Below are 26476 nucleotides of genomic sequence, written 5' to 3'. Positions count from 1 at the left end.
TGACCTGCCAATCTCCTACAGAACCTGACATGTTTTAATAAATTAAGTTCTCATTCTTCTAAACTTTAAAGAGGAAGATAGACTGAATCTGCTCAATGTTTCTTTATAAGATAATTTAAAAGCAGCATAACTCGACTCTCCAGAGAAAGTTAAATCTTATTCTTTAATCAAATCCACTCAGTGCGCCATCTTTGAACTGCTTCTAAGAGGTGCATCTGTCCTTAAATAAAGGAGACCAAAGCTATATGAAGTGGTTTGATCTCATTAACACCCAGTGCAGTTGAAGTGAGTCATCCATACTTTTATACTTCAATTCCACACAACAAAGGCCAACATTTACTTTGCCTTCCAAATTACCTTTGTGCTGAAAATCAATTTTATGGTTTATATAAAAGAACACTGAGATCCCTATGTGTAGCAATATCCTACAGTGTCTTTCCATAAAAACTATTTTGCTTTTCTATGTTATGAGCTATTTCTGTTTCTTGATATCTTATTGCATTAGTCTTAAGGCAGACACTGGAAATGGTACCCTGATAATGTCATTGATCTGGACCAAGTAATTTCTCACTAACATTTATTACCAGTATAAATCCCCATTATACAAATGTACAAATATTCAAGGGAAAGAAGCATTATACTCGGCAAAATAATGAATAAATTACATTTGAGGGCTGTTGGGATACCTTGCTTAAGAATAAATTCTATTTGTAGGTAGAAATTGAAACCTTGCAACAATTTTTTTTTAAAATGGTGGATATTATAAATGATTAAAAACATTAACTAGCTTCTATGAGGGCAGATGTCACATGACACCAGGTTTTAGTCCAATAGATTTATGCGAAATCACAAACTTTCAGAGTGCAGCTCCTTCATCAGGTGGACTAGCTTCTATAAGTAGAGAAACATTACATGTACCTTGAAGCCAAGAGTCACATCAACATAGTTATTTCCTTCTTTAATAAGTAGGTGTACAATGGGCAGTAGGACAACAGGCTTAGAAATAATTGCTTCTCTATGGTTTCTCTAGTAGCAGGGTAATTTTGTTTTGTACTAGCATAAGATGTGCCACAAGGAATGAGCAATTTAAACAAACAATGATCAAAGTACACTTAGTTACACGGTACTTATCATTATAATCAATTATATGTTTCAGGCTGCAAAAAGTTTTATCTACCTAGACACTGTGCAGTTATTTCCATTAAGATGTGGAATTGTAATTTTGTCTCAAAATAATAGGCTAATGGCACTTTCCATTATTTATGCACAAATGTTACAGCAACTTCAGTGAGGGCAAATGCATAATCAAATATAAAAATCCAAAGACTGCTCCGAGTTGAGATATCTCACTATTAGCTCTTTGAAAACAGCATCTCTGTGTCTAGCTCACCATTACCATATGTTGAGTGTGATGAAGTTGCTGTTCTTGTGAAGTAATTACAAACCAAATTCTCCACAGGAAATTAAACCTTGTTCATATCCATTTAAATACTCTTTTAACCACATGGTAAGTTGCGATATTTTCAGGTACTGAAAATTAACCATTACAAGTATTGGATTCTCATTCTTTCATGATTTGATTGTTGTTGGAGATTTATCTCCTTGAAGCTTCCTTCCATGCAATGGCTGTATACATTCTTGTAATGCTTTTTGAATACTCCTAACCTCCAAAGATATTAATGCATGTATGATATCTCCATGTATCCTTCACATGTTCAAACGATGACAGCCTCCTACTCTAATTATTTTCCCCACAGCTAAAAATCTACATGGTATTTCATAAAGATTCACTATAAATAAGACAGGGGACCATCAGCAGATTGTACTGCACATTATTCTACCCTTTATTGTCAATTATAATGCCTAGTCTTATAAGAAACACTCCATTTAAGGGTCATGTGTAAAATTTATCCATAGTTGAAAAAATGTGTGAATAGTAACAGGATTAGCATGTAGAATTTTTCAAAATTCCCTCCTGTATGATGCAGATTTTGCTGTGCTTATCATAGAATTTTACAGTATGGAAGGAGGCCACTCAACATATCATATGTTTACCTGCTCCCAAAAGAACTTATTTGCTCCTCATAGGCATTTGTGAAGAGAGCTATTAAATCATGCTAACAGAGGACATGAGTAACACAAAATGGAACAGCACTGTACAGTATAAGTGGTATGACTCTGATTGCAAGTCTGATCAATTTTGTTTTTTGCTTCATTGGTGCAAGTGGATGATGTGAATCAAAATTGACTGAAAGTAGATTCTGACTTCATTAAGTTGGATAAAACAAATTACTTTCTCAAACTGATCCAAGTTAAGTGAATGTTTTCAGATGTTGCCATTATAACAACAGAAATAATTGAAATTGCGCACCAGTTTGAGCCTTACCTTATCAGGATAGAATGAAGGAGCTCAAGGTTTCAGTTGCAAGGTAGAATAAACAAGAAATATCAAAGTTTATCAAAAAAAAGTAGAACTGCATTGTCTGTTGCAAATACTCATTAATAAAATAATATCATACACTCTATAAATAAGTGTATAAATTCATTTATTCATTATTTTAGCTGCACATATGGGCAGCATGGTGTCTCAGTGGTTAGCACTGCTGCCTCAAAGCACCAGGGACCCAGGTTTGATCCCTGCCTTGGGTGACTGTCTGTGTGGAGTTTGCATATTCTCCCCATGTCTGTGTGGGTTTCCTGTGGGTGTTCCGGTTTCCTCCCACAATCCAAAGGTGTGCAGGTTAGGTGAATTGGCCATGCTAAATTGCCCATTGTGTTAGGTGCATTAGTCAGGGGTGAATATAGGGGAGTAGGTCTGGGTGGGTTACCTTTCAGAGGTTCGGTGTGGACTTGTTGGGCGGAAGGGCCTGTTTCCATACTGTGGGGAATCTAATCTAATCATATTACAGTGCATTAATTTATTAATGTTGAATATATACTTTAGAATATTACCTAGGTGATATTCAATAAAAAGTGTTTTGCATTAAATCTGATTTTTTACCTTCAATTTTATTAGTGATTTATAATTTTGCCTGCAATAACACAAAATAATAGTTTATGCTACATCTGAGTTCCCCTCCATTTCCTTTACACACTGCTGCCCAAATTCAATGCTCTAAGTACTGAGAATTGCCATTGTGTTGGTTCACAGAAAAGTCAGCATTATACTTTGAATTTACTGGTGCCATCTTTCTCTAATAGGTTAGATGTTGTGAGTTATGTGTAATAAAAAAGAAAATGTACTCCTGTTGAGGTTGAAACAGAAAACATTGTTAGCACATTAGACACATTAATATCTGACCCACACCACTCTGGCATTTTCTGTTTTACTTTCAAAATGTCCTTTGTAAAATTTAATTATATTATACACAGCCTGTGCCTTATGTTATAGGTTTGTAATATCTGAATACCAAGCAAAACTGCTGCTTGTTTTGTTCCAGGAGATCATACTTTTCTGTGTCATAGAACATAGAACATTACAGCACAGTACAGGCCCTTTGGTCCTCGATGTTGTGCTGACCTGTGAAATCAATCTGAAGCCCATCTAACCTACACTATTCCATTCTCGTCCATATGCCTACCCAATGACCATTTAAATGCCCTTAAGGTTGGCGAGTCTACTACTGTTGCAGGCAGTGTGTTCCATGCCCCTACTACTCTCCGAGTAAAGAAACTACCACTGACATCTGTCCTACGTCTATCATTTTTAATCAAGCCAGCCCTTGTGACAATGATGCTTGAATACAATGGCCTGGACACAAGTGTCTAGAACAGACTTTATTTGATCCCTCTGTTCTGGCATTGAGATGGATGAGTGAACATTTTTGAGATTAGTTGTGAGCTGCTTTTTGAATACTTCTCTTTAGGCAGTGTGCTTTAGAGCTGAGACATTGATCTTCAACTTGAACAGTGACAGGATCCTTAAGCTTCCAATGCATTGATCTGAATGCTTCCATGTCATTTTGTATTTGCCTTTCAGGTGGAAGAAAGTGTTTGTTATAATCAGTTCATGCTAAGCATACTTTGCCAGCTGGAGTACGCTAGTTGCACTGACTTTTCCCTCAGCACTTTCCCCAATGATTCTTCTCCAGACATCGGAGTCCAAGCCTGACATTAAATTTCCCCATAAGGATGATCTTTTCCTTTTTTGGGATAGCAGTGAAGTCTTTATTAAAGTAAAATACAACTTTGTCTTAACATCTTCATCCATGTCAAGGGTTGGGAAATAAATGCTGAAGACATTACGCCTGAGCTGCTGGTGTAGTGTCATGATGCTTTCATTAATACAATTAGGGAATTCTGAGATTGTGCCCAAGCCCCTACTCCAGATGGTGAAATAGATTTTGTGGATTTGAAAGTTCATGCTAGTCTTGCCTTTCCATTAGGAGAGGTGTTCTTTCGGCTATCCCTCTACTGGCTTCACCAAAAACACCGGTATCAATTCTGTATGATTTTGAGTAGAGTAGGCACAGTAGATAGAAAATTGAATATTTATAAATTATTTTAATATATGTTATTTAACTTTATTAAGGAACAGCAGTGTAGATATGATACTTTAGCTAAATAGAAAAGTGTATAACCCACAACAATTGTGAATTGGAACCGAACGAGTTGATTTCAGTAGCTTGCAATGACAATGTCTGCTCTCTAGATCAAGCTGAAGTCTTAGATCTTAGTCTGCCTCCATTTTACCAGTTCCATCTTCTATCTCAAGAAACCGGCTGCCTAATGAGGACTGTTATGTGAACAGGATTGTTCCATGCTGCTGAGCATGTTTATGTCTATTTCCAGGGATTGGCAGCTTATCCTCGCTCAATCACTGGTTCAAACCTGTCAAACCAATTAAATCAAGATGTCAGATGGTCACCTCCCTCTCTATCCACCATTCAGCTCAAGGCTACTTTTGTGTTTACCTCATGTTGAAGGTCATTTACTAATCCTGGCAATAGATAAAAATCGAAGGGTATACTAAAGACTATTCTACTGACTTAGTAATGTCAACATGGGCGCCTGAACCAGGAAACACTGACTTTTTGGGAGACCATTTATGCATATTTCTACAGAAAAAAGAAAGTAGTTCTAACTGCTCCAAGCTACTGAAGTTCCTCATTGCTGGAAACATTCTTGTGAATCTTTGACATACAAACCAAATTCAGAGCAGATGTAGGCTATGGAGCCTCTTCATCCAACTCTGTTATTCACATCGCATCTAATGTATTTGTGTTTCAAATTCCATATCCCCAGCTGCACCCAATAATCTTTGATTCCCTTCCTTAGCAAGAATCTATTTCTTCCTTATGCCTTAAAATATTTACACCATCTTCGGAAGGCTGAAAGTTCCGAAATCCGAAAATATATTTCCTTATCGCTGTCTGAAAAGCGCAACCATTAATTTTTAAAGAGTGCTCCGTGGTTCTCAATATGCCCACAAGAGGAAGCATCAGACTGAATTTGTCCAGAAATGGGCAAAGTGTCAATTTTAGAGGGTTTCATGGATTATTTCTCTCTGTTCGCTCTAGCCAGTTATTTGTGAATTCTCCTCTGCTCACAAGCAGCAGAGGTATTATTGGGACCTTCCAGGTTTTCCACTGCCAATGACATATTTAATACCCAGCTAAATATTGCCAGTCATAACCCTTCACAGTAGTTGTAAAGAGACCGAGGACTCCTGAATGACTTGGGATACACTTCATTGTAAATAACATTTCACATTTGTAAATATATTGGCATTTAAAACATCTGTTTGATCAGCTGTCATATTCTGCTGCATCCACAAGAACAAATTTACAATGGCTACTTGTTCTGAGCAACATCCCACATTAAACCCAGTCTGAAGGAGAGTTACTGTTTCCCTAATGCCAAGGATAGCATAACACAGTCGAATGTAGTAACAGTGCACATAAAGCCTTCAAGCCATCATTAACGCTAACTTTTATTAAAGAACAGGAAAAAGGGAAGAAAGAACAAAACAAAGATGCTGCATTTGTTTCTGGGTCTAAACAGGGGCTGCTTTTCCACTCCTTGCACTTGGCCTCGACATGATCCACTTGATGACACTTGAAGTGATTGACACTATTGCGGGCAGTGATTCTCCAATTTGTGCATTCTAAAGCTAGTGATTCCCATGTGTCATTGAGATGTTGCAATTGTTTAGGAAAGGTTGCACACTGTTTTTGTAGCATTTCATCTACCTTTCTAAGAGTTGCTTGCCTTTGCAGAACTTAGAGTAGAGCACTTATTTGGGGAATCATAAGCAAGTAGCTGGTTGTGCTTGATCAGTGCCCTGATGCTGAGGATGTTGGCTTGGGAGAGGATGCTCCTATTGGTATGATTATTCTGCCAGTGGATTTGCAGGATTTTGTGAAAGTAACGCAGGTGAAAACACTTGAGGAATTTGGGGTGACTATTGTGCGAGGTCTGTGTCTCTGATACATACAATTTAATTCATTCATGGAATGAAGGCATCACTGGCTAGGCTGGCATTTATTACTGTCCATCATTGGCCACAGGGCAGATAAGAGTCAAGCACATTGCTGTAGGTCTGGAGTTACATGTAGTCAAGATAAAGATGTGGTTTCCTTCTCTAAAAGGCATTCAATAGTTGGGTGGGTTTTTCCAACAGTCGATGATGAATTCATGGTTTTCATTAGACTCTTAATCCCAGATTCATATTGAGTTAAACTCCCATCATTTGCCATGGTGTGATTTGAACTCAGACCCTCAGTTTTCTGGATTAACTGTATAGTGTTCATACCACTAAGCCATCACTTCCCAGTTTACTAGAGCACCATTCAGTTTCTGGTGTAAATGGTAATACAGCACCCACTTTCCCCAGTATTGATAACCTGTAATAAACTGGAACCTGATTTCTCACACCGGTCTTTGATCTACATATTCATTTCACTAATCTTATGTGTCCTCTACCCATTGGCTCAAGTAACAATCCAGAGGTTATTACACTTGAGGTTTTGACCTTCAATTTGGTACCTAACTCCTCATATGTCTGAAAAGAATTTCTTGCTCAGTCCTGCCTATGTTGTTGGTGCCTATATGGACCACAGCAACTGGATCATCCCTCTGCCACTCCAATTTCCTATCCAGCCCTCAACAGAAATCCTGAAACTGATACTATAACTGCTCATTTCCATTACACAACTATGTTCTATAGAAATAAAAAAAAAACATTATGTTGTCAGGTCAGTAGGCTTAGTAAACAACGTAGCCTTTAGGACTCAAACTCTCATCTGTTCTCACTATCTATTGTATCTATTGTCTGCTATTACTACTATTACTTACTACTACATTTCTTTCTACTACTCTCCCTTTGAAATCATCTTGATCTAAGGCACTTAAGATCTGCTTCTCTTCTGTACATGTCTTGTTTTCATCCACACCACCAAGTGCCTCAAACCTGTTGAACAATTGCATGGGTTGAAGCTTCTGAACTACAGTATTCTCCAACCCTTTATCTGCCCCTTACTTGTAGTCACACTGTCCTGTCTCTTATTACAGATGGTACTGGACTGGCCTACCCTCAGGGTTGTGGCCATCCTCTGGAATTAAATGTCCAGGTATCTGGTCCCCCTTCTTGATACATGACAATATCTTCATCTCAGCTTCCAAATGAATAATTTTGGGTCTCTGCATTCTCTCCAATGTCTTCAATCCCTTTGTAAAATGCATCTTCCAGAATTGTTTGCAAAACTCCAGGTGAGGTCAAACCAGAGTCTTGTACAAGTTCAACATAAGCTTCTTGCCTTTGTAAATTATAAGGAAACCAGTAAACCTGGGTTACTGTATGTACCATTTATTACTTTTTCAATCAATCCAGTGACCTTCAATGATTTATGTGTTTATACAAGCAGGTCCCTCTGCTCCTGCATGCGTTTGGAATTGTACCTTGTATTTTATATTGTCTCTCCTTGTTCTTCCGACAAAACTGGATGACCTCACCCTTCTCTATAACAAGCTACATCTGCTACTTTGTTGTTCATTTTACAAACATGTCCATGGTGTTTTGTAGTTCTATTTATCCTCTGTACTGTTCATGATACTTTCAAGTTATGTTTCATGCTCAAACATTGAAATTGTGCCCTGTTCACGAAGGTTTATGCTATTCATATACATCACAACTATCTAATAAATAAATATTGTTAGAGATACACTGAATGCAAAAGTATGTGCATGATTTTCTTCATTTGTTGGTCAGATGTCTCTCCGAAATATTCAAAGCATTTCACTAGAAAGATTTGGTGCCTCTTGTTATGTGTACAGATTACTTTTTTATTGATGAAGCCATATGTAAGGGTCACAAGTTATCCTGCTGCATCATACCCATCCCTAGCTAATCTTTCTACACATCAATGTACTAATCACAGTATAACAGCAGCATAGAATATTATAGAATATATAATGTACTGTAAGGTCATTCTGATTGAAAATGTAACATTATTTGCAATAATTTTCTGCATTAAGTATTTTTGAATTTGTTTATTCAGGAGACAATCCAAAATATTAACATACGGTTTATTGTGGATTCTAAAATCCACTTGTTTTGCAATGTCAGGAACATTCAGAATAGCATACTGGCTATGGCCAATCACATAGTCCGCTGCTTTCAGGAAGTTAGTAGTCAACATTTGGATTTATGTGTGCAATTTTATGAAAATATAAATAAGCAGTTATTGTAAGGGTCAATGTATTGAAAGGGTGTTGGTCAAGTTTATGTAAATATGAGTGTTTCAGTACTACTTGATTGGTTAATGGACATCCAGGCTCAGTTAGATGTGGAGTCTCTTGTAATTTTCATTATAACTACTGAATCAATTGGATAAATGTCTTTTGATTATGAAGCACTCCTTATGAAAGCTTCAGTTCTTCTCTTTACAATCAATCATTGTGACAACTCATCTCTAAGCTGAGCTGGTGAAACTTTGATGCAATGGGAGGTTTTATTTCTACCAGATAGAATGGCTTTCTAGTTGTGGTTTATAGCTATTATTAATATAGACTATCTCGTCAATCTTAAAATAAAAGTTGAAAGTTAAGACATTGCTAGTAAGTTTGCATGTGAAGCCAGAATTGGTGGTATAATGAAGAAGGTTGTCTAAGAGTACAATGGGATATTGATCAACTGGGCCAGTGGGGCGAGGAGTGGCAGATTGAGTTTAAATTGGATAAATGTAAGGTATTGCATTTGGGTAAGACAAAGCAGGGCAGGGTTTACACAGACAATGTTTGGGCCCTGGGGAGTGTTGTCAAACGGAGAGATCTAGCGGTTCAGGGGCATAGATCTTTGAAAGTTGCATTGTGGGTAGACAAGGTGGTAAAGAAAATGTTTGGCACACTTGCCTTCATTGCTTAGACCATTGAGTATAGTAGTTGTACAGGACATTGGTCAGGCCACTTTCGGAGTACTGTGTACAGTTCTGGTCAGCTTGCTGATAGGACGCATATTATTAAATTGGAGAGGATGCAGAAAAGATTTGCCAAAATGTTACAGGGACTGGAGGGTTTGTAGAGGCTGGATAGGCTCAGCCTTTTTGTCCCCGTAAGTATAAGAGGTCGAGGGGTGACCATTATACAGGTTAATAAAATCATGAAGGGCATAGATAAGGTGAATAGCAAATGCTTTTTCCTGAGTGTAGGGGAGTTCAAAACTAGGGGGCATATGTTTAAGGTGAGAAGGGAAAGAGTTAAAAAGACACCTGAGGAGCAACTTTTTCACACAGAAGGTGGTTCGCATGTGGAATGAACTGCCAGAGGAAGTGGTAGATGCAGGTACAGTTACAACATTTAAAAGACACCTGAACAGGTACATGAATAGGAATGGTGTCAAGGGATATGGGCTAAACACAGACAAATGGGACGAGTTTGGTTTGAGAAACTTGGTCAGCATGAAAGAGATGGACCAAAGGGCTGTTTTCCCTTGGACTAAAGCGTCATTGCAGTTCTGAAGAAAGAGAGATGACCTTACTGAAAGATATAAAATGCTTAGAGGATGTCAGCAGATAGATGCAGAAAGGTTATCTCCTCTTATGGAGAATCTCAGACAAGACAGCATAATCTCAGAGTCAAGGGTTGTCCATGTTAAGCAGAGAGAGAGGGTTTTCTTCTGTGGGATCAGTGAATCTGTGGAATTCTTTACCACAGACGCCTGTGGGACTGTGTCACTCAGAACATCCAAGGCTGAGATAGACAGATTTTTAATCAGTAAGGGATTCGAGGGTTACAGGGGATAGCTAGGGAAGTAATGTCAAGGATTATCAGATCAACTCTGATCTTATTGAATGGCAGAGCAGAATTGATAGGCTGAATTGCCTACTTTTGCTCTCACATCTTATGTTCTGAAAAAAACTGAGTTGATTTACATAATTTCAAGTATGAATATGACTTTAAGATAATTTATTTCATTAAAAGAATGAAAATAAAAATGATTGTACAATTATAATTTGTTAAGTATTGACTACCAAGTGTTCACGTCAGTGAAGTTATGTGTGTCTGGTGTTAGTTGCTGAATAATAGTGCATCAATCATTCATAAGAAAATCAGTGATTGGGCTCAAAAATGATTTTACCTGTTTTTAGATCAGTTTCCTGGTTTTAAACCAAAACCTGACAGCTGAGCTGAAAGTTTCTATTGACTGTACGGGTTGTAAATAAAATGTTCCTTTCAACACGGCCCTTAATTTAACATTAATCAATGCACTTTATGGCAGTTGCTCACAAGGCAGAATTAAATCTGCGAGGCTTGGATTCAAATCCCAGCTTTCTTCGCTGGCACCTAGTGCAGAGAGAAGTTAATTTTCATTTTAAAGAGCAGTCAGTGACCACATTGGAAAGTGAGTGTTTACCTGGTCACGGGACACAGGAAATGTCCAAAGCCAGTCTCACATTGCAGATCTGCTTATAAAGACTCCCCAACATGGGCATTTAGGTAGGAAGCTGATAGACAGAAGTAAAAGCAAAATATTGTGGATTTCGGAAAGCTGAAATAAAGACAGAAAGTTCCAGAGAAATTCAGCAGACCTGGCAGCCTCTGTGGAGTGAGAGCAGAGCTAACGTTTCAAGTCCAGTAGTTTCCAGTCATGAGTTCTTCAAATGATTCATGTCAGACATTGAAGGTTAACTCTAGTGGGCAGAAGTTGCAGATTTGGCAGGATCTCATCTGGAGACCAAGCCCTTATTCCACTTTTCTACTCTATTTTCTAACCCTGTCATTCACCCGGAATTCTACATCATTCCCTAGCTGAGAAACCCCACAACCCCCTCTCTCCCCTACCACCGCCATCCAAAGATGTGCAAGTTAGGTGGCTTGGCCATGCTAAATTGTCCATCGTGTCCAAGGCTGTGTACATTAGGCGTATTAGCCGTGGGAAATGCAGGGATAAGGTAGAGGGGTGAGTTGGGGTTGACTTGTTGGGGTGAATGGCCTGTTTCTACACTGTAAGGGTTCTATGATGATTCTATGGTTTCAGCTCGTCTTCTGCAGTCCAATCAGGTCTTAGAACCTGACCCTTAACCCACCCATTGCTTTCTTCTGACAGTCCAGATCCATAAACATTCCTTTAGCTCCATGTTCAACAAAGATAGCTGCTTGCCTGGAGCACCTCACGCAGAACACTCTACCTTTAACAAGTTGTAAATCATATATTGTGTCCTTCCCATTTGCCTTTGACACAATCATAAAGTCTGACTTAATTTGGAGGAGTTGCAATTGTTAGTGAGCACTCAAGGCATCAAAATATAGGGCAAAAAGATTCCCCCCATCAGTTGCTGTGTACCCTAATCTACCACTGAAATATCCCCAAATTAAACCCTTAAAATCAATCAATATCTGGAAACAGAAATTTTGGCGACTGCTTGACTCAGTAACCCCACCTGCCATGATTCCAACTCCTAGTGGCCTCATCAACTTACACTCCAAGAGACAATATTAGAAGGTGAGCAATTTTTGTATTTGAGTGTCTTTCCTCTATTTGTGCAATGTTGACTCTTCAACTAAATTAATCAAATAGTTAATTGAAAAACATACAGAGGATGGTCTAACTCATTACAAAAAAAATCCTTTTCTTGCCTGTAATCCAATGTTTTCCTCGACATGTTTCATATAGCTTTATGTGCAAACATATGAAGGAGAACGGGATAAGAGCAGTTGATCTGTTAATCTTTCCCAGTAGAACTACTTTCTCCTGCCGCAAATTTAAAAATCACACAGCACCAGGTTATAGTCCAACAGGTTTACTTGGAAGCACACTAGCTTACACAGTGCTGCTCCTACCACATGTATGTGGATGAGTGAGCTCACTGACATTCATACACAAGGGCTGAGGTGGGTGTCATGGAATGAGTTAGAACAGAAAATAAAGGGTGCAACTGGCTGAATTTCTTATGTTCTGATGGTAGGGTGAGCTGAAGAAATTAAGCTGGCAGAGTGTCATCTTTCACATTAGCCTGTGCTTCATTTGTGGAGCACATTTGCAAGCTATGAATGCTTATCAGTTTAAAACCTTTTTATCATTATAACCTCCCTTCAAGGTAAAGTCAGTGGTACATAAGAATCTCTCAACACCCAGTTCACATTCACTTGAAGATGATCAGATTTGTGCAGTTATATTTAAAATCAGAAGTTTTCCTCGATCAAATTCTGGAGCACAAGGGAAGGATAACAGCTCACATAGAGGCTTTTGGACTGGAAAAGGACAAGTCAGGGGTGAGCGCAATGAGTTTGGAGTAGGGTTGGGGGCACCAAGATTTGGTAATGGATGGAGCTGGGTGTGTTGGGTACACCAGGAGGAAGTGAGGACTGGACATGCTGGAGATCAGAGTGTTTAGAGTGGATAATGGAAGGATGCTGAAATCTTACTGCTCCTCAGTTCTAAGACTTCGATCTATGGATACATATGATAATGCTGTCTACTTTGAGACATGATGTTGAGGTGCCAGTGTTGAACTGGGGTGGACAAAGTTAAAAATCACACAACACCAGATTTTGGTGTAACAGAACCTGTTGGACTATAACCTGGTGTTGTGTGATTTTTTTTTAACTTTTACACAATTCACTTGCTGGAATTATTCTGGGTCTCAAACAGGATAAAAAGAATGTGAAGTGAAGGCCTCTCCCTGGTCAGCACTGGAGCCCACAGCAGCAGCCAGCAGCAAACATAGAGAATGGTCAGCTAGGAAAGACATCATTAAAGACAGCATCAAGTTTATGCTCAAGATGTGGAGCCCCATCTTTTTGTCCAGGAGGCTCAATCGTAGCCCACCATCAGCTGCAGCATTGTGAACTGTAGGGACGTTGCACCACTGGAGATCTTTCCTCATTGAGGAAGTACATATGTTTGCCATGCAACTCATTGGCACTACGACTTTTTAATGTAAAATTGCCTGCGGAATGAGAAAGAACAGAAGCAGCACAATTGAAGGTTTTACTGTGAGGAATGGTCACCACAATTAAAATTCTCTCAACAGTGTCTCACACAAAACACACAGAGTTAGTCAGACGTACACATATATTAAATACTGCATGTAAAACAAACATACTTAGGCATGCCATTATACCCATAAATATGCAAGGAATCTATTTTGAAAAGGGTGATAGAAAATGCATTATAACCATTGGGGGACAAATCAATTTCAATTTTTATTTAGACATTGATCATCACTGGAGACTACCAAACAAAAATGTCTTATAAGGAATGGCAATTGATCAAATCATTCACTTTTCATCAGTTGGAGAAGATATTTGCTGCTGCGCTTTGTCAGCAAAAAAAAACAATGTGTTGAACACTGTGCCAGTCATGCAAGGTTTTCTTGGCTTGCTACACTGAAAACAAAACAAAGTCAAATAAGAAATGATTGCCTGATATTCTGATCCCTGCGACAGGACTATCATATGCGATTTCACCTCAAGGGGATTGACCTCACTGTAACAGAGATCCCTTTGAGACTTGTGTTGTTTGGTGAATAAACTCAACGTTTGAAATACTACAGTTTGTGGACATGGATTCCATTGCTATTCTGTGCATGTTGTCTTGCTGAATATGCTATCTACTCTGCCTTTTATGTCTCTCACTGTTGCCTTGTTTTCTCTGCAGTCCAATCCAGCTGAGATTCCTCTCCAAAATCCCAGACGACTCCCAGCCTTCTCCACATGCTGTTGATGAAATTTATCCGGACTGCACATGGATCTGAGTGAGCTGGAAGTTGCAGTAAGTTGGATTACCTTAACTAGATATATTCCTGTGTGGAAGTGCAAATGGCTTTTGCTCATTCTACTTGTACTATTATTTTGGGTTTCTGCAATGCCATGTGAGTAGTTGGATCCTATATTTAGAATCTGATATTATGGTTTGTGAAAGACTTTTCCATGTTGGTAGTATCATGTTACCACAGGTATAGGTTTCTTCTGACAGTATTTCAGAGTTATTCAGGAGTCATTCATTCTTAGTGTAAATGTTTGAATGATATTTGCGAACATTTAAAGGTAATGTATGTTTTGATCGAAATTAATTGCTGTAAAGTTAGATCATTTTTGCTGTCTTTCAATGCAATGTATTATTTTTGTTGCAAGGTTCATATGATTGTGGCATAAAATGACAATAATTGATATTAATTGGAAGAACCATCTCTTGGAAAAAAAGTATTGTGAATGGTATGGATAAATGGAAAGTATGAGGCTTTTTCCAAGGTCAGGGGGCCAATTACTAGGGACACAGATTGAAAGTGTGAGGGGGGATAGTTAAAAAAGATGTGGCAAGGCAAGTTTGTCACACAAAGGATGGTGAGTGCCTGGAACACACTGCCAGAGGAGGTGGTGGAAGCAGACGCAATAACAGCATTCAAGAAGCACCTGGACAAATACAGGAATAGGAAGAGAATTGGGGTATACAGATCCTGTAATTGAGGACAGGTTTAGCATGGAAGGGCGAAATGTGGCAGCGTAGGCTTGGAGGGCTGAAGGGCCAAATGGACTGTTCTTGTGCTGCCTGTTGTTCTTTCTTTGTTTTTTGTAATACAATGGTGATAAAAAATATTTAATGTTATGGTACTTAAATAATAAGGTAACAACACTTAAGATGTAGGCAAATGTTTATTTGCTGCCAATATAAGTTAATGCTAATTCTGATCGATTTTGACATAATCAGTTGAAAATTCATTGCAATTATTTTGATTTTTGCAAACATCTTTTGTGCTTTATTTCTTTGACAAGTTATATTCAACCTTCTGGTTGGAGGTTTTAACTATCTTTAACTAGTTCTGTAGTTGAAGTACAAGATCAATTGTAAACCATTGTAGTTAACTCTGACCAGTTTGTGCCTAGCTGTTCTAGACGTCATTTTACAAATTGTGATTGTGGTGAGACAATATCAAAAGAGCCCAGAAATGGAAACAATTTTATGTGGGGAATCCAAACCAAACTCCAGTTTATTTTGCTTGCTACTGCTCCCTAGCCGGAGCATTCCAAGAGTCCTTGCCCTCCACATATTGATGAGAAAGGATTCAATCTGTCCTACCCAAGTTGTCAGCACTTCCAGGCATCTTGAATTCAAAATCACAGATTTGGAACTTTATTGAGTACTTTTTCAAAGTTTCATTAGACACTATGCATTGAACAATGCTCATCTGGTGACTTACTTTTCTTCAGAGTTCCAGTAAATTAATAAACCGTATTCTAATGTGGAAAATACAGGCAGATTAGTTTTAATGAGTTTCAGCTTAACATACATGGTGATTTGCATAATGTCCTATCTGAGCTCACGATGTAATTAGAGTCTGCACATTGCTGCTGTGAATTTGTTGTGTTTTGTTATGTCAACAATAGGATTTGTACAGATGGTGTTAATATTCCATGGAAATATACACTCTGGCAGCAAGTGTATTAGCAGTACCTTGCAGGTAGTTCTCATATGAAAATAGGAACAGAAATATCCTATTCAGTTGGTTGTTCAATAATTGGTGATATTCAGATGTTAGAATTAATATTTTGATATAATTACATACATCTTATTGAGAGATAATCTTCAACCAACACAGGGCAGATGTAAATTATACATGTTCTGGTGCAGCATATTACCCAATAATTATGTCACATATATACTAAGTATTAAATTGACCAGTAAATGAATGTCAACATGTAATATGATAGCTTATGCTGCATATTGCCATTTGGAGTGAAGGCCACAGTAGCCATTAATTACCTTAATGATCGGTTGCAAGATTTGAACATTGTGTCAATGTACAATATGTTTAATCAATTGGGAATAAAATAGATTTGTCTTTTATTTAATGTCATTTATATATTTCAAAAATAATAAAGATTTCATGGGGCGAGTTTACTTTTTAATCCAGCCTTACTCTTCACCGAAGGCTTTCCTATTGTGTTTCAGAAGTTATCCAAACATACTAATAATTTCTTTGCAGCCAATATTCCTTGCATAAATGCTTAAAATTCCATATGTTTTCAATCATTTATAGTATGTTGTAGCATGTTTAATAATTGAGGTATAGATTTTGGAACTTTATTTAAAATTGAAACAGAACTATTGATTTGAATACTTTTGACCATCTGTCTACTATCGACAAACTAAGCAGTTCTGTACTATCATCTTCAAAGACGAAACAGGTATGCTGTATCACAGGTTCAACTCCTTAAAGACAAAATTGTCACCAAAATGTACACTCACTTCTTGAGTGTGATTTGCTTTTTTGCCATTGCCTACCTTCTGTAGTCAGGTAAGTGCTAAGTGTGTTATTAGTATTCAATTGTTCTTTACTGAAGTATTAGCAGACATTCAAGCTGTGTTTTCATTGTGGCATTATTGAAGAAGTATAGATACCATTGTGATGGTTGTCAGATTGAACTGGTTATTGGGTGAATAAGTTGCATTGGTTTCTTTTTACAATTTCCCAGGAAAGAGCACAAAAAGGTATGAGCACTTGGGACAGTCATCAATCTGGTTAGATTTCTGAAGAATTGATATTACAGCTGTTTTGTGGTTTACGTTTAGCTGTCTCACTCTTAATTCTTAGTGATGATGGTATAACAAAGTGAAATTTGAATCTTGCTATTTATTGTTTCAATCTTCTATCTCTCATACACATAGTGATATTTGGAGTTGTGGGGGATGCGTAGTTAGAGATGATCTAAAAGGATCTGCAGCTTTACAAAACTTTTTCATCATGTGAGAAAGCACTTAGCTCAAGATGTGTATATATTTGGTATGCATGATCCTATCTGAATTCTAATTTTAATATTTTTATATTTCTAGTTTCAGTACCTGAATCTTACAGTATCAAGAATATTAATCCAAATGTAATGATGTATTTTTCATGTATGGATTTAGGAAGGATACAGTTGGAGTTCTATAGAATACCCTGAGATCTTCATATTTAGAATAACAGCATTTTCCCGTCTAACATACATTCGATTCATGCTTTATCTACTACTGCTGTCTAAGACATTCATAATGTGATGCCATATTGTTGCAAACAAGTGAGAAGGGATAAACCAGTCCTCTCTGTTAAGCCTCTTTGGTGGGTCATGACAAAGATTTAAGCTTCTCTTGCACAAGGCACTTTCTCCAATTAAAAATGTAATTGACCATTTTTACTGTAACCAATAAGGAGTCAATTGCCCAAAGTTTTCTTGTGTTGAGGAAAGAGCAAATTTGTTTTCTGCAAACTCTGAGTAAAATAATAAATACTCAAAGTCAAGTGTTTCGCACATGCACATATACACACAAAATATGGTTTAGAGTTCTTTGGTTACCTCTGAGGTGTAAGGTTTTAAATTGAGGACAACGTTGATTCCTGGCTTTCTTGGATGCAGTCAGAAGTAGCAAATATTGACATTATTTTAAAGTTCTCAACCCCTAATGCTTCTTTTCTGGAGCTGTTTCCATGGGAAATCAGATGCTGGTTTCTTTGAGACGAGAGAAGCAGACTTAGGGGCTTCTTTTAGAGTAATCTGCTGTAAGTTCTCAAAATGTCTCTTGAAATACTAGTTCCAATGTACATGTCCAAGAGGTTCTTTTAGGTGGTCTGTCTATGATAACCAAGATGTTCAATTTTCAGCACTTGTTCATATCGTCCTGAGACTGAGAGAAGTTTCATGTTCACTCACCTCCCACCTTTAGGTTGTTTTGCCTTTGTAAACAGTTGGTCTTCTGTCTGTCCAAATTTACAATAATTTCAATCAGTTAGAAGTGTTAAAAATCATATCTTCCAAAAATAAACTTGTGACAATATCTACTTCAAGTTCAGTGGATTCAATAAGGTGAGTGGCAAATATGTGTCAATTAATTTGATCACAAATGCCCGAGGAATAATATTTGTCAGGGCTCAAACTTTGAATTGGCATCCTGTAACTCCTGTTGGAAGTGTCCATGGATGAATATCTGATCCTTGATAACAATATTCTAAATAGAAGTGGATTCATCCATTTTATAAAGAGCTGTCAAAGTGTTTACTTTGAATTACAATTAAGCAGTTTCCTTGAAATAGAAACAACTTTCTTCAAACTAATTGACTATTCACATCCTAATATTTATAATTTCATGCCTAAATGTGAAGAGGGCAGGTTTATTTCCAGTTCGTATGGCTTGCTGCTGATTACAATCTAGTAACAAATATAGAATGAAAACTTGGACATTGACTTGAAGAATGACTGGACAATATGGAGCATAAATTCTTAGTTCAGGTGAGTTGGAGAAATCCAAATTTCCGCTTAATCTTCTCACTCCATTCCTTTCCTTGCAAGGTAAGTTATTAATCTGAAAAATGTATAGAGGCAGTCCTTTATTACGTCATCCAAAGTGGCCTTATTTCATTTCAGGTAGCTTGTATTTGACCATTTCCACAATTCTGAATGCCCTTGGTTATCTTCCAGTAATGTTATGTGCGGTACTGAACATTGTGCTATCATCGGTGGACATTTCCAATACTGACTTAATGATGTGGAGAGGTCATTAATAAAACATTTGAAGATGGTTCAGCCCAGATTTAGGACCTAATTATTTCGCATCAATCCATAACTTAAAACTCCACACAGAAAATTGATTTGTTCAGGTATGTTTTGTAAGGAGGCAATATTTTAGGAAGCATGCATTTAAGGTGAGAGGGGAGAAGTTCAAATTAGATTTGAGGGGCAAGTTCTGTTTTCCACAGAGAGTGGTAGGAGTGTAGAATATGCTGCCAGGGTGGTGGTGAAGGCAGATATGATAGAAGTATTTAAGAGACTTTTAGATAAGCACATTAACATGCAAGGAATGGAAGAATGTGGACCAAGGGCAGGGATTAGTTCAATTTGGTGTCACATTCAGCACAACAGCATGGGCCAAAAGGCCTGTCTCTGTACTATACAGTTCTATGTTCCAGTACAATAAAGATTTGACTGCATCAGACTTAGCTATTTTATCTTAACTCAGCTCTGTTTGACATCAGTTAAGAAATTATCCAGAATTGACTGCTTAGATTAAACATCGAGAGTGTGGTGCTGGAAAACAACAGCAGGTCAGGCAGCATCCGAAGAGCAGGAGGATCGACTTTTCAGGCATAAGCCCTTCATTCGGAATGAGGCTCATGAGCCGGGGTTGAGAGATAAATGGGGATGGGGGAAGGTAGCTGAGAGTATGACAGATTGAACACTCTCAGCTCCCTTCCCCTCAGCCGCGCACACCTCCCCTTTATCTCTCAGCCCCCGGCTCACAAGCCTCATTCCTGATGAAGGGTTTATGCCCACAACGTCAATTCTCTTGCTCCTCGGATGCTGCCTGACCTGCTGTGCTTTTCCAGCACCACACTCTCGACTCTAATCTCCAGCATCTGCAGTCCTCACTTTCTCCTGTCTAGATTAAACAGTTGGTTTTAATCTCTTCATCAAGAAATTTAAATCCTAAAAATTGAAACAGAGTTGAATTTGTCTTTTCATTGACTTGTTGTGTCTGGGCCAGAATATGAGCTATTTGGAACCTGAAGTTTAGTTTGATGGGTAGTGCTCAGATTGGATCCAATTAATTTTTTTTTAAAATTCCTTCGATCTTTGTCATGTGTGCAGCCAAGAGAAATCAAATCTGAAACAAACTATTTAAGGCGTGAGCTTAAAATTTTGGAAGAAAAAGAAGGAAGCGTATGTCAGGTAAATACAGGAGAGATCGAGAGAATCCTTTGAAAAACATAAAGGCAGCAGGAGTATACTTAAGAGGGAAATCAGGAGGGCAAAAAGGGGACATGAGATAGCTTTGGCAAATAGAGTTAAGGAGAATCCAAAGGGTTTCTATAAATACATTAAAGACAAAAGGGTAACTAGGGACAGAATAGGACCCCTCAAACACCAGCAAGGCAGCCTTTGTGTGGAACTGCAGGAGAAGGAGAGATACTAAACGAGTATTTTGCATCAGTATTTGCTGTGGAAAAGGTCATGGACGATATAGAATCTGGGGAAATAGATGGTGACATCTTGAAAAATGTCCAAATTACAGTGGAGGATGTGCTGGATGTCTTGAAACACATAAAAGTGGATAGATCCCCAGGATTTGATGAGGTGTACCCTAGGACTCTGTGGGAAGCTAGGGAAGTGATTGCTGGGTCCCTTGCTGAGATACTTGTATCATCGATAGTCACAGGTGAGGTGCTGGAAGACTGCAGGTTGGCTAATTTGGTGCAGTTTTTAAGAAAAGTAGTAAGGAAAAGCCAGGGAACTATAAACTGGTGAACCTGACTTTGGTGGTAGAAAAGTTGTTTGAGGGAATCTTGAGGGATAGGATTTACATGTATTTGGAAAGGCAAGGGCTGATTAGGGATAGTCAGCATGGTTGTGTGCATGAGATATCATGCCTCACAAACTTGATTGAGTTTTTTGAAGAAGCAATAAAGAGGATTGATGAGAGCAGAGTGGTGGACGTGATCTGTATGGACTTCAGTAAGGCATTCGAAAGGGTTCCCCATGGGAGACTGGTTAGCAAGGATTGATCTTATGGAATACAGGAAGAACTAGCCATTTGGATACAGAACTGGCTCAGAAGTAGAAGACAGAGGGTGGTAGTGGAGGGTTGTTTTTCAGACTGAAGGCCTGTGACCAATAGAGTGCCACAACGATCAGTGCTGGGTCCACTACTTTTCGTCATTTATATAAATGATTTGAATGTGAACGTAGGAGGTATAGTTAGTAAGTTTGCAGATGATATGAAAATTGGAAGTGTAGTGGACAGTGAAGAAGGTTACCTCAGAATACAATGGAATCTTGATCAGATGGGTCATTGGATTGAGAAGTGGCAAATGGAGTTTAATTTAGATAAACATAAGGTGCTGCATTTTCGAAAAACAAATCAGAGCAGGACTTAGACACTTAATGGTGAGTTCCTGTTGGAAGGATGTTGTGAAACTTGAAAGGGTTCAGAAAAGATTTACATGATTGTTGCCAGGGTTGGAGAATTTGAGCTATAGAGAGAGTCTGAATAGGCTGCGGCTGTTTTCCCTGGAGCGTCGGAGGCTGAGGGGTGACCTTATAAAGGTTTATAAAATCATGAGGGGCATGGATAGAATAAATAGACAAGGTATTTTCCCTGGGATGGAGAAGTCCAGAACTAGAGGGCATAGATTTAGGGTGAAAGGGGAAAGATATAAAAGAGACCTAAGGGACAACTTTTTCATGCAGAGGGTGGTGTGTGTGGAATGAGCTGCCAGAGGAAGTGGGAGAGGCTGATACAATTGCAACATTTAAGAGGCATTTGGATGGGTATATGAATAGGAAGGGTTTGGAGGGAAATGGGCCAGGTGCTAGCAGCTGAAACTAAATTAGGTTGGGATTTCTGGTCGGCATGAACGAGTTGGACCAAACAGTCTGTTTCTGTGCTGTACATCTCTATGACTAATTGACACAAACTGTTAAACATAAAGCAAGAATATCAAGGAAGTTTGGGCAAAGGTTGTTAAATGTAATTGATCACCCTTGATCTGCTTGATGTACTGAACAGTACATCAAAGAAACTGAATATCATGTTTAGCATTCAGTGTTGAAATGATTTGCAAAGTCCTAGACCGTCAAGTAGAAATTAAATATCCAAGGTACCTAATACTTGAGCTCAGGCATTCACAGGAATGACTTACTCAGTCTTATATGTGTAGATTCAACATCTGAAGCTGGCCTGAATCATAAGATTTTTAATTTGACCTAAATTCCCAAATCTTTCCCAGCTAAGTTCAGATTGCAGTTACATTCTATTGTCCTCTCAATTCTGACACACACATGACCATATATGCATACTGTTCACACATTTAGCAACATTATTTTAGTGATTAGATTTCTTGTACCTGGGCTATAGAGCTTTTCATTGACAATACTGGAACATTTTCCTAGTATAACTGAACTTCACACTTTGGAGAATTATAAATGTGATTATGAACAAGCTGCATGCAGAAGATAATTGAACTGAGATTGATTGGATTTCTCTCCAGTGACCACAGTCAGTTGAAAGTTCAGAACGAGAAATGTGAATTAGCAGTACCATACATTTCTTTGAAAAGATCATCATCATCAGTCTGAACATTAAGTTGCCCTCAGGCCTTGTAGCTCTAGAAATTCAGAGATTCTGAATACAACAGTAAATACAAAAGAAATGATGTCTCAGGCCATCCAAATCTATGCCTATTGATATCTGAAAGGCCAAAGGCAGCAGATACATGGGGTACCAACACCTTTATGTCTCCTCCAAGTCACATACCATCTTGACATGGAAATGTATCGCCATTCCTTCAGTGTCACTGCTTCAGAATCCTGGAACTCCTTCATTTGCAGCATTTGTGAATGTGCATTTACGAAACAGACAGCATTGGTTCAGTAAGGCAGCTCATCACCACCTTCTCAGGGGCAAATGGAGATGGGCATTAAATGCTGACCTTCCCATCAATGCTCACATCCCACGAATGAATAAAACAAAAGATTAAAGTGAGAATGTGAGTTGACATTGGACTCACAGGACATCCAGGCCTGCAGAAAGACCGGCCTGCTTTCTCTGTGCAGTAACATGTAAATAAGTTACCTTTGAATGTATTGTGGAAGTTGCAACAAATATCATAAAAAATACTTGCCCACATCTTTGAAGTGAATTGTGGGCTAGAATATGATTGTATCACAAATATCGCACTTTTTGAGAATATGACAAGTACTGCATAATTCAACCCATAAGCACAAAATAGACCAACTATTTTTCCATTATTCTAATGACAATAGCAGTAGTTCTACTATTAATAGATCATGGCTATCATCCAGTGTGTACACTCTTGATTTGACAGTATAGTCCTTAATCATGTTTGGCTTTTTGTCTTGTTGAAACACATTGCTTTCAGTAATCTTTCCTTACAGGGAATCACATCAATCAATTTAATGCTTTCTAGAATATTAGTTGCCTGCATCACTTCTCCCCCCTGCTGCTGTCCTGGTTCTTTGTTTCAGTACTTTTGCTTCGACACCGCGATGCAGTTTCAGTTGGCCTCTGACATTCACCGACTCTCTTTAAAGAATCGGGCTGGCTACCTTCCATAGAGAAACATTATACACTAAACGAATGCATTTTGTTTCAGGAAATGACTTCTAAAACTGACTCACTATCATTAACACAATCCTGATGGGTAAGAACATATGTTCGATATCAATGTTCTTCATTACTCAAAATTTGATATACCAAATTCTTCTCATGTTTCAGTGTTGATACAATTGAAAATTAATTGCTACAAATGTTTCTACAATTGCAATACAATATTTGCATTGTGTTTGTATTGAAAATTGGAACTAATAAGGAACTTTTCATGTCGAGAAACATCCCACATAAATGGACAGTCAGTGAAAGTAGACACGCTAAAACTTTGACTAAACAAGTGTGATTGAAGGAGGGACTTTGGCAAGGAGGGACATGTAATGGAGTTGAGGGAAAGAAACATAGTGTGAAGGTAGTGACAGAGGAATGGGAAATTCAAGGTGGGGGGAGGAACTGTAGGTACAGAAAAATGGGGGAAAGAGTGCAACTCTAATGAACTGTGTAGATGTAAGAGGAAGAATTTTAACTTGAAGGCTTTTGGAACTGGGAATCCAATGTAGGTCAATGAGAAAGGATGTTTGGTGAGTATGACTTAGAGTAGATTGGACACAGGCATAGAATGTTGGATAAGCTGGTGAACCAGTAAATAATGAAAATAAAAATGAAACTTAGAATTTACAACATCACTGAACACATGAATGTTTTTCAGGACTATATTATGAATACCATTTGAGGACAGGATTTCACCAACATTAGTAATTTAAAAGAGCCCAGCACAGGGGAGAGTGAGCCCAACATAGGTGAGAATGAGCCCAGCAGAGGGAAGATTGAGCGCAGCACAGGGGAGAGTGAGCCCAGCACAGAGGAGAGTGAGCCCAGCACAGAGGAGAGTGAGCCCAGCACAGAGGAGAGTGAGCCCAGCACAGAGGAGAGTGAGCCCAGCACAGAGGAGAGTGAGCCCAGCACAGAGGAGAGTGAGCCCAGCACAGAGGAGAGTGAGCCCAGCAGAGGGAAGATTGAATCCAGCACAGGGGAGAGTGAGCCCTGCACAGGGGAGAGTGAGCCCAGCACAGAGGAGAGTGAGCTCAGCAGAGGCAAGAGTGAGCCCAGCAGAGGGCAGAGTGAGCCCAGCAGAGGCCAGAGTGAGCTTAGTACAAGGGAGTGTGTGCCCAGAACAGAGGAGGGTGAACCCAGTACAAAGGAGAGTGAGCTTAGTACAGAGGAGAATGATCCCAGCGCAGAGGAGAGTCAGCCCTTAGGAGACATCTATGAGGTAGGCCTAGTGGCAAAAGATGGCTCCTGTGGATTGGCAACTTCATTGTTGGCAGGTCCGGCACTAGTGGTGGCAAAGTGGTGGCTGGAGAGCACCACGATAACATCAACAGTGGCGATAGTCTCTGAATTTGGTGTAAGTGGATACTGCAGATGCTGGATATTAGAGTCAAGAATAGAGTAGTGCTGGAAAAGCACAGCAGGTCAGGCAGCATCCGAGGAGCAGGAAAATCAATGTTTCAAGCAAAAGCCCTTCAACAACATCTGATGAAGGGCTTTTGCCCGAAACATTGAATTTCCTGCTCCTCGGATGCTGCCGGACCTGCTGTGCTTTTCCAGCACTATTCTGATCTTGACTCTGAATTTGGTGTGCCTGGTGTGGGCAGTAGTGAAGGTGAATTGGCCCAGCGGCAAAAGATGGCATTTGAGGATTGGCAACTGTGACATTAGTTGGGCCCGGTGAGGCAGTAGTGGTTCTGAGCCTGCTCAGAACTCATACATAGCTGAATTTCTCCTTAAGCTATATATTTTCATTTTCTCTTATTATTAGACTATCAAAATTGTGTCAGATTATGGTAACAAATGAAAGCTTTTCATTGTGTCTTGTTGTATTTTATTGTAAAATACATGTAACAACAAATCCATTCATTCAATGTTTTATGCAAAGTTCTGGGAAGACTTGGATCCAGTATCAATAGCTCTTTTGTTCATCACACGCCACTTTATGAAACGTATGATATCCTGTTGTAAGAAAGTATTATCCATTTTATACTATTATTTTGGTATGCTGCCGTTCTATCACTGTGATTCCAAATGTCAAGTATTTGATGGCAGTGTTTTAATGCTTACTAATGCATTATACACAAATACATGCAAGGAAGATGCTAACTGAGCAAATGTGTATTTGTTATTTTCTTGATTTTGTCATAAAATTCCTAACCACTTGCAGCAAAGTTGAAGGTCACACTTTGTTTCTGGAAAGAGTCAGTATTTTTGAATGAAAGCAAGTTTCCTTGCATTCTACTGTAAATATAACATAAGCAGTTGTTATTCATCCTCTTATTCAGCATGTGTTTGTTCTAGAAGTATTTATCTTCAACCTTCCTTGTGCCATCCATCTTATGCCGCACACTAATTTTGTTTTTACAGATAAACTAGTAGCCCTGTGAAGTCAGGCAGACAAATATATCTGAAGATGTTGGATACAATTACAATTCCCCCCTCCCCTCCCCCAAATGTGTTTGATCTTCTATGTACCTTTTATAATGACAGGATATTTTCCATTTTATCTCTGCTTGGCTGCTAGCCCAGTCACATATCATTGCATCCCATTATTCTTTGTTATAAAATTTAAAGTTCCCTTTATTTTTAGACATTGTCTTTGTGCCAGTTATATTTTTCTCCCCCTTGTCTGCTATTTGTTGTAGCTGCCAATTCAGTGCATCCTGTACATGGCAATGTTTCTACCTCATGTTTCCATCCTTCTTTTCGCTAATGGTGTTCTGCGTGTTCATTGCCAATCAACAGTGTCTTCAATTTAAATAACCTATTTCCACATATCTATCACATCTTCATATCATCTTGTGTGTCTTACCCAGGCTGATTTCAGAACACATTATCAATAAATCTTTCACTTTTGCTTGTGCTTCCTGTGCATCCCACATGAAC

At 38.6% G+C, this 26476-nt stretch overlaps 1 protein-coding gene across 2 annotated transcripts in view; it reads left to right on the top strand.

Annotated features, from left to right (window-relative positions):
- Positions 1 to 26476, top strand: part of sntg2 (syntrophin, gamma 2) — a 1097028-nt gene that overhangs the window by 157629 nt on the left and 912923 nt on the right. For both annotated transcript variants that reach the window (XM_087975850.1, XM_087975858.1), the window contains exon 2: positions 14099 to 14212. In XM_087975850.1, coding sequence (XP_087831976.1) covers positions 14186 to 14212 — 27 coding nt within the window. In that variant the 5' untranslated portion in view covers positions 14099 to 14185. The remainder of the gene's footprint in view (positions 1 to 14098; positions 14213 to 26476) is intronic.

The sequence above is a fragment of the Chiloscyllium plagiosum genome, unplaced genomic scaffold (genome assembly GCF_037043375.1).
Source record: "Chiloscyllium plagiosum isolate Xiang-an unplaced genomic scaffold, Cpla_swu_hap1 HiC_scaffold_3, whole genome shotgun sequence".
NCBI classification, from domain to species: domain Eukaryota; kingdom Metazoa; phylum Chordata; class Chondrichthyes; order Orectolobiformes; family Hemiscylliidae; genus Chiloscyllium; species Chiloscyllium plagiosum.
Note: the sequence above shows the minus strand (reverse complement) of the source record. Positions and strands in the feature narration are given on the sequence as shown.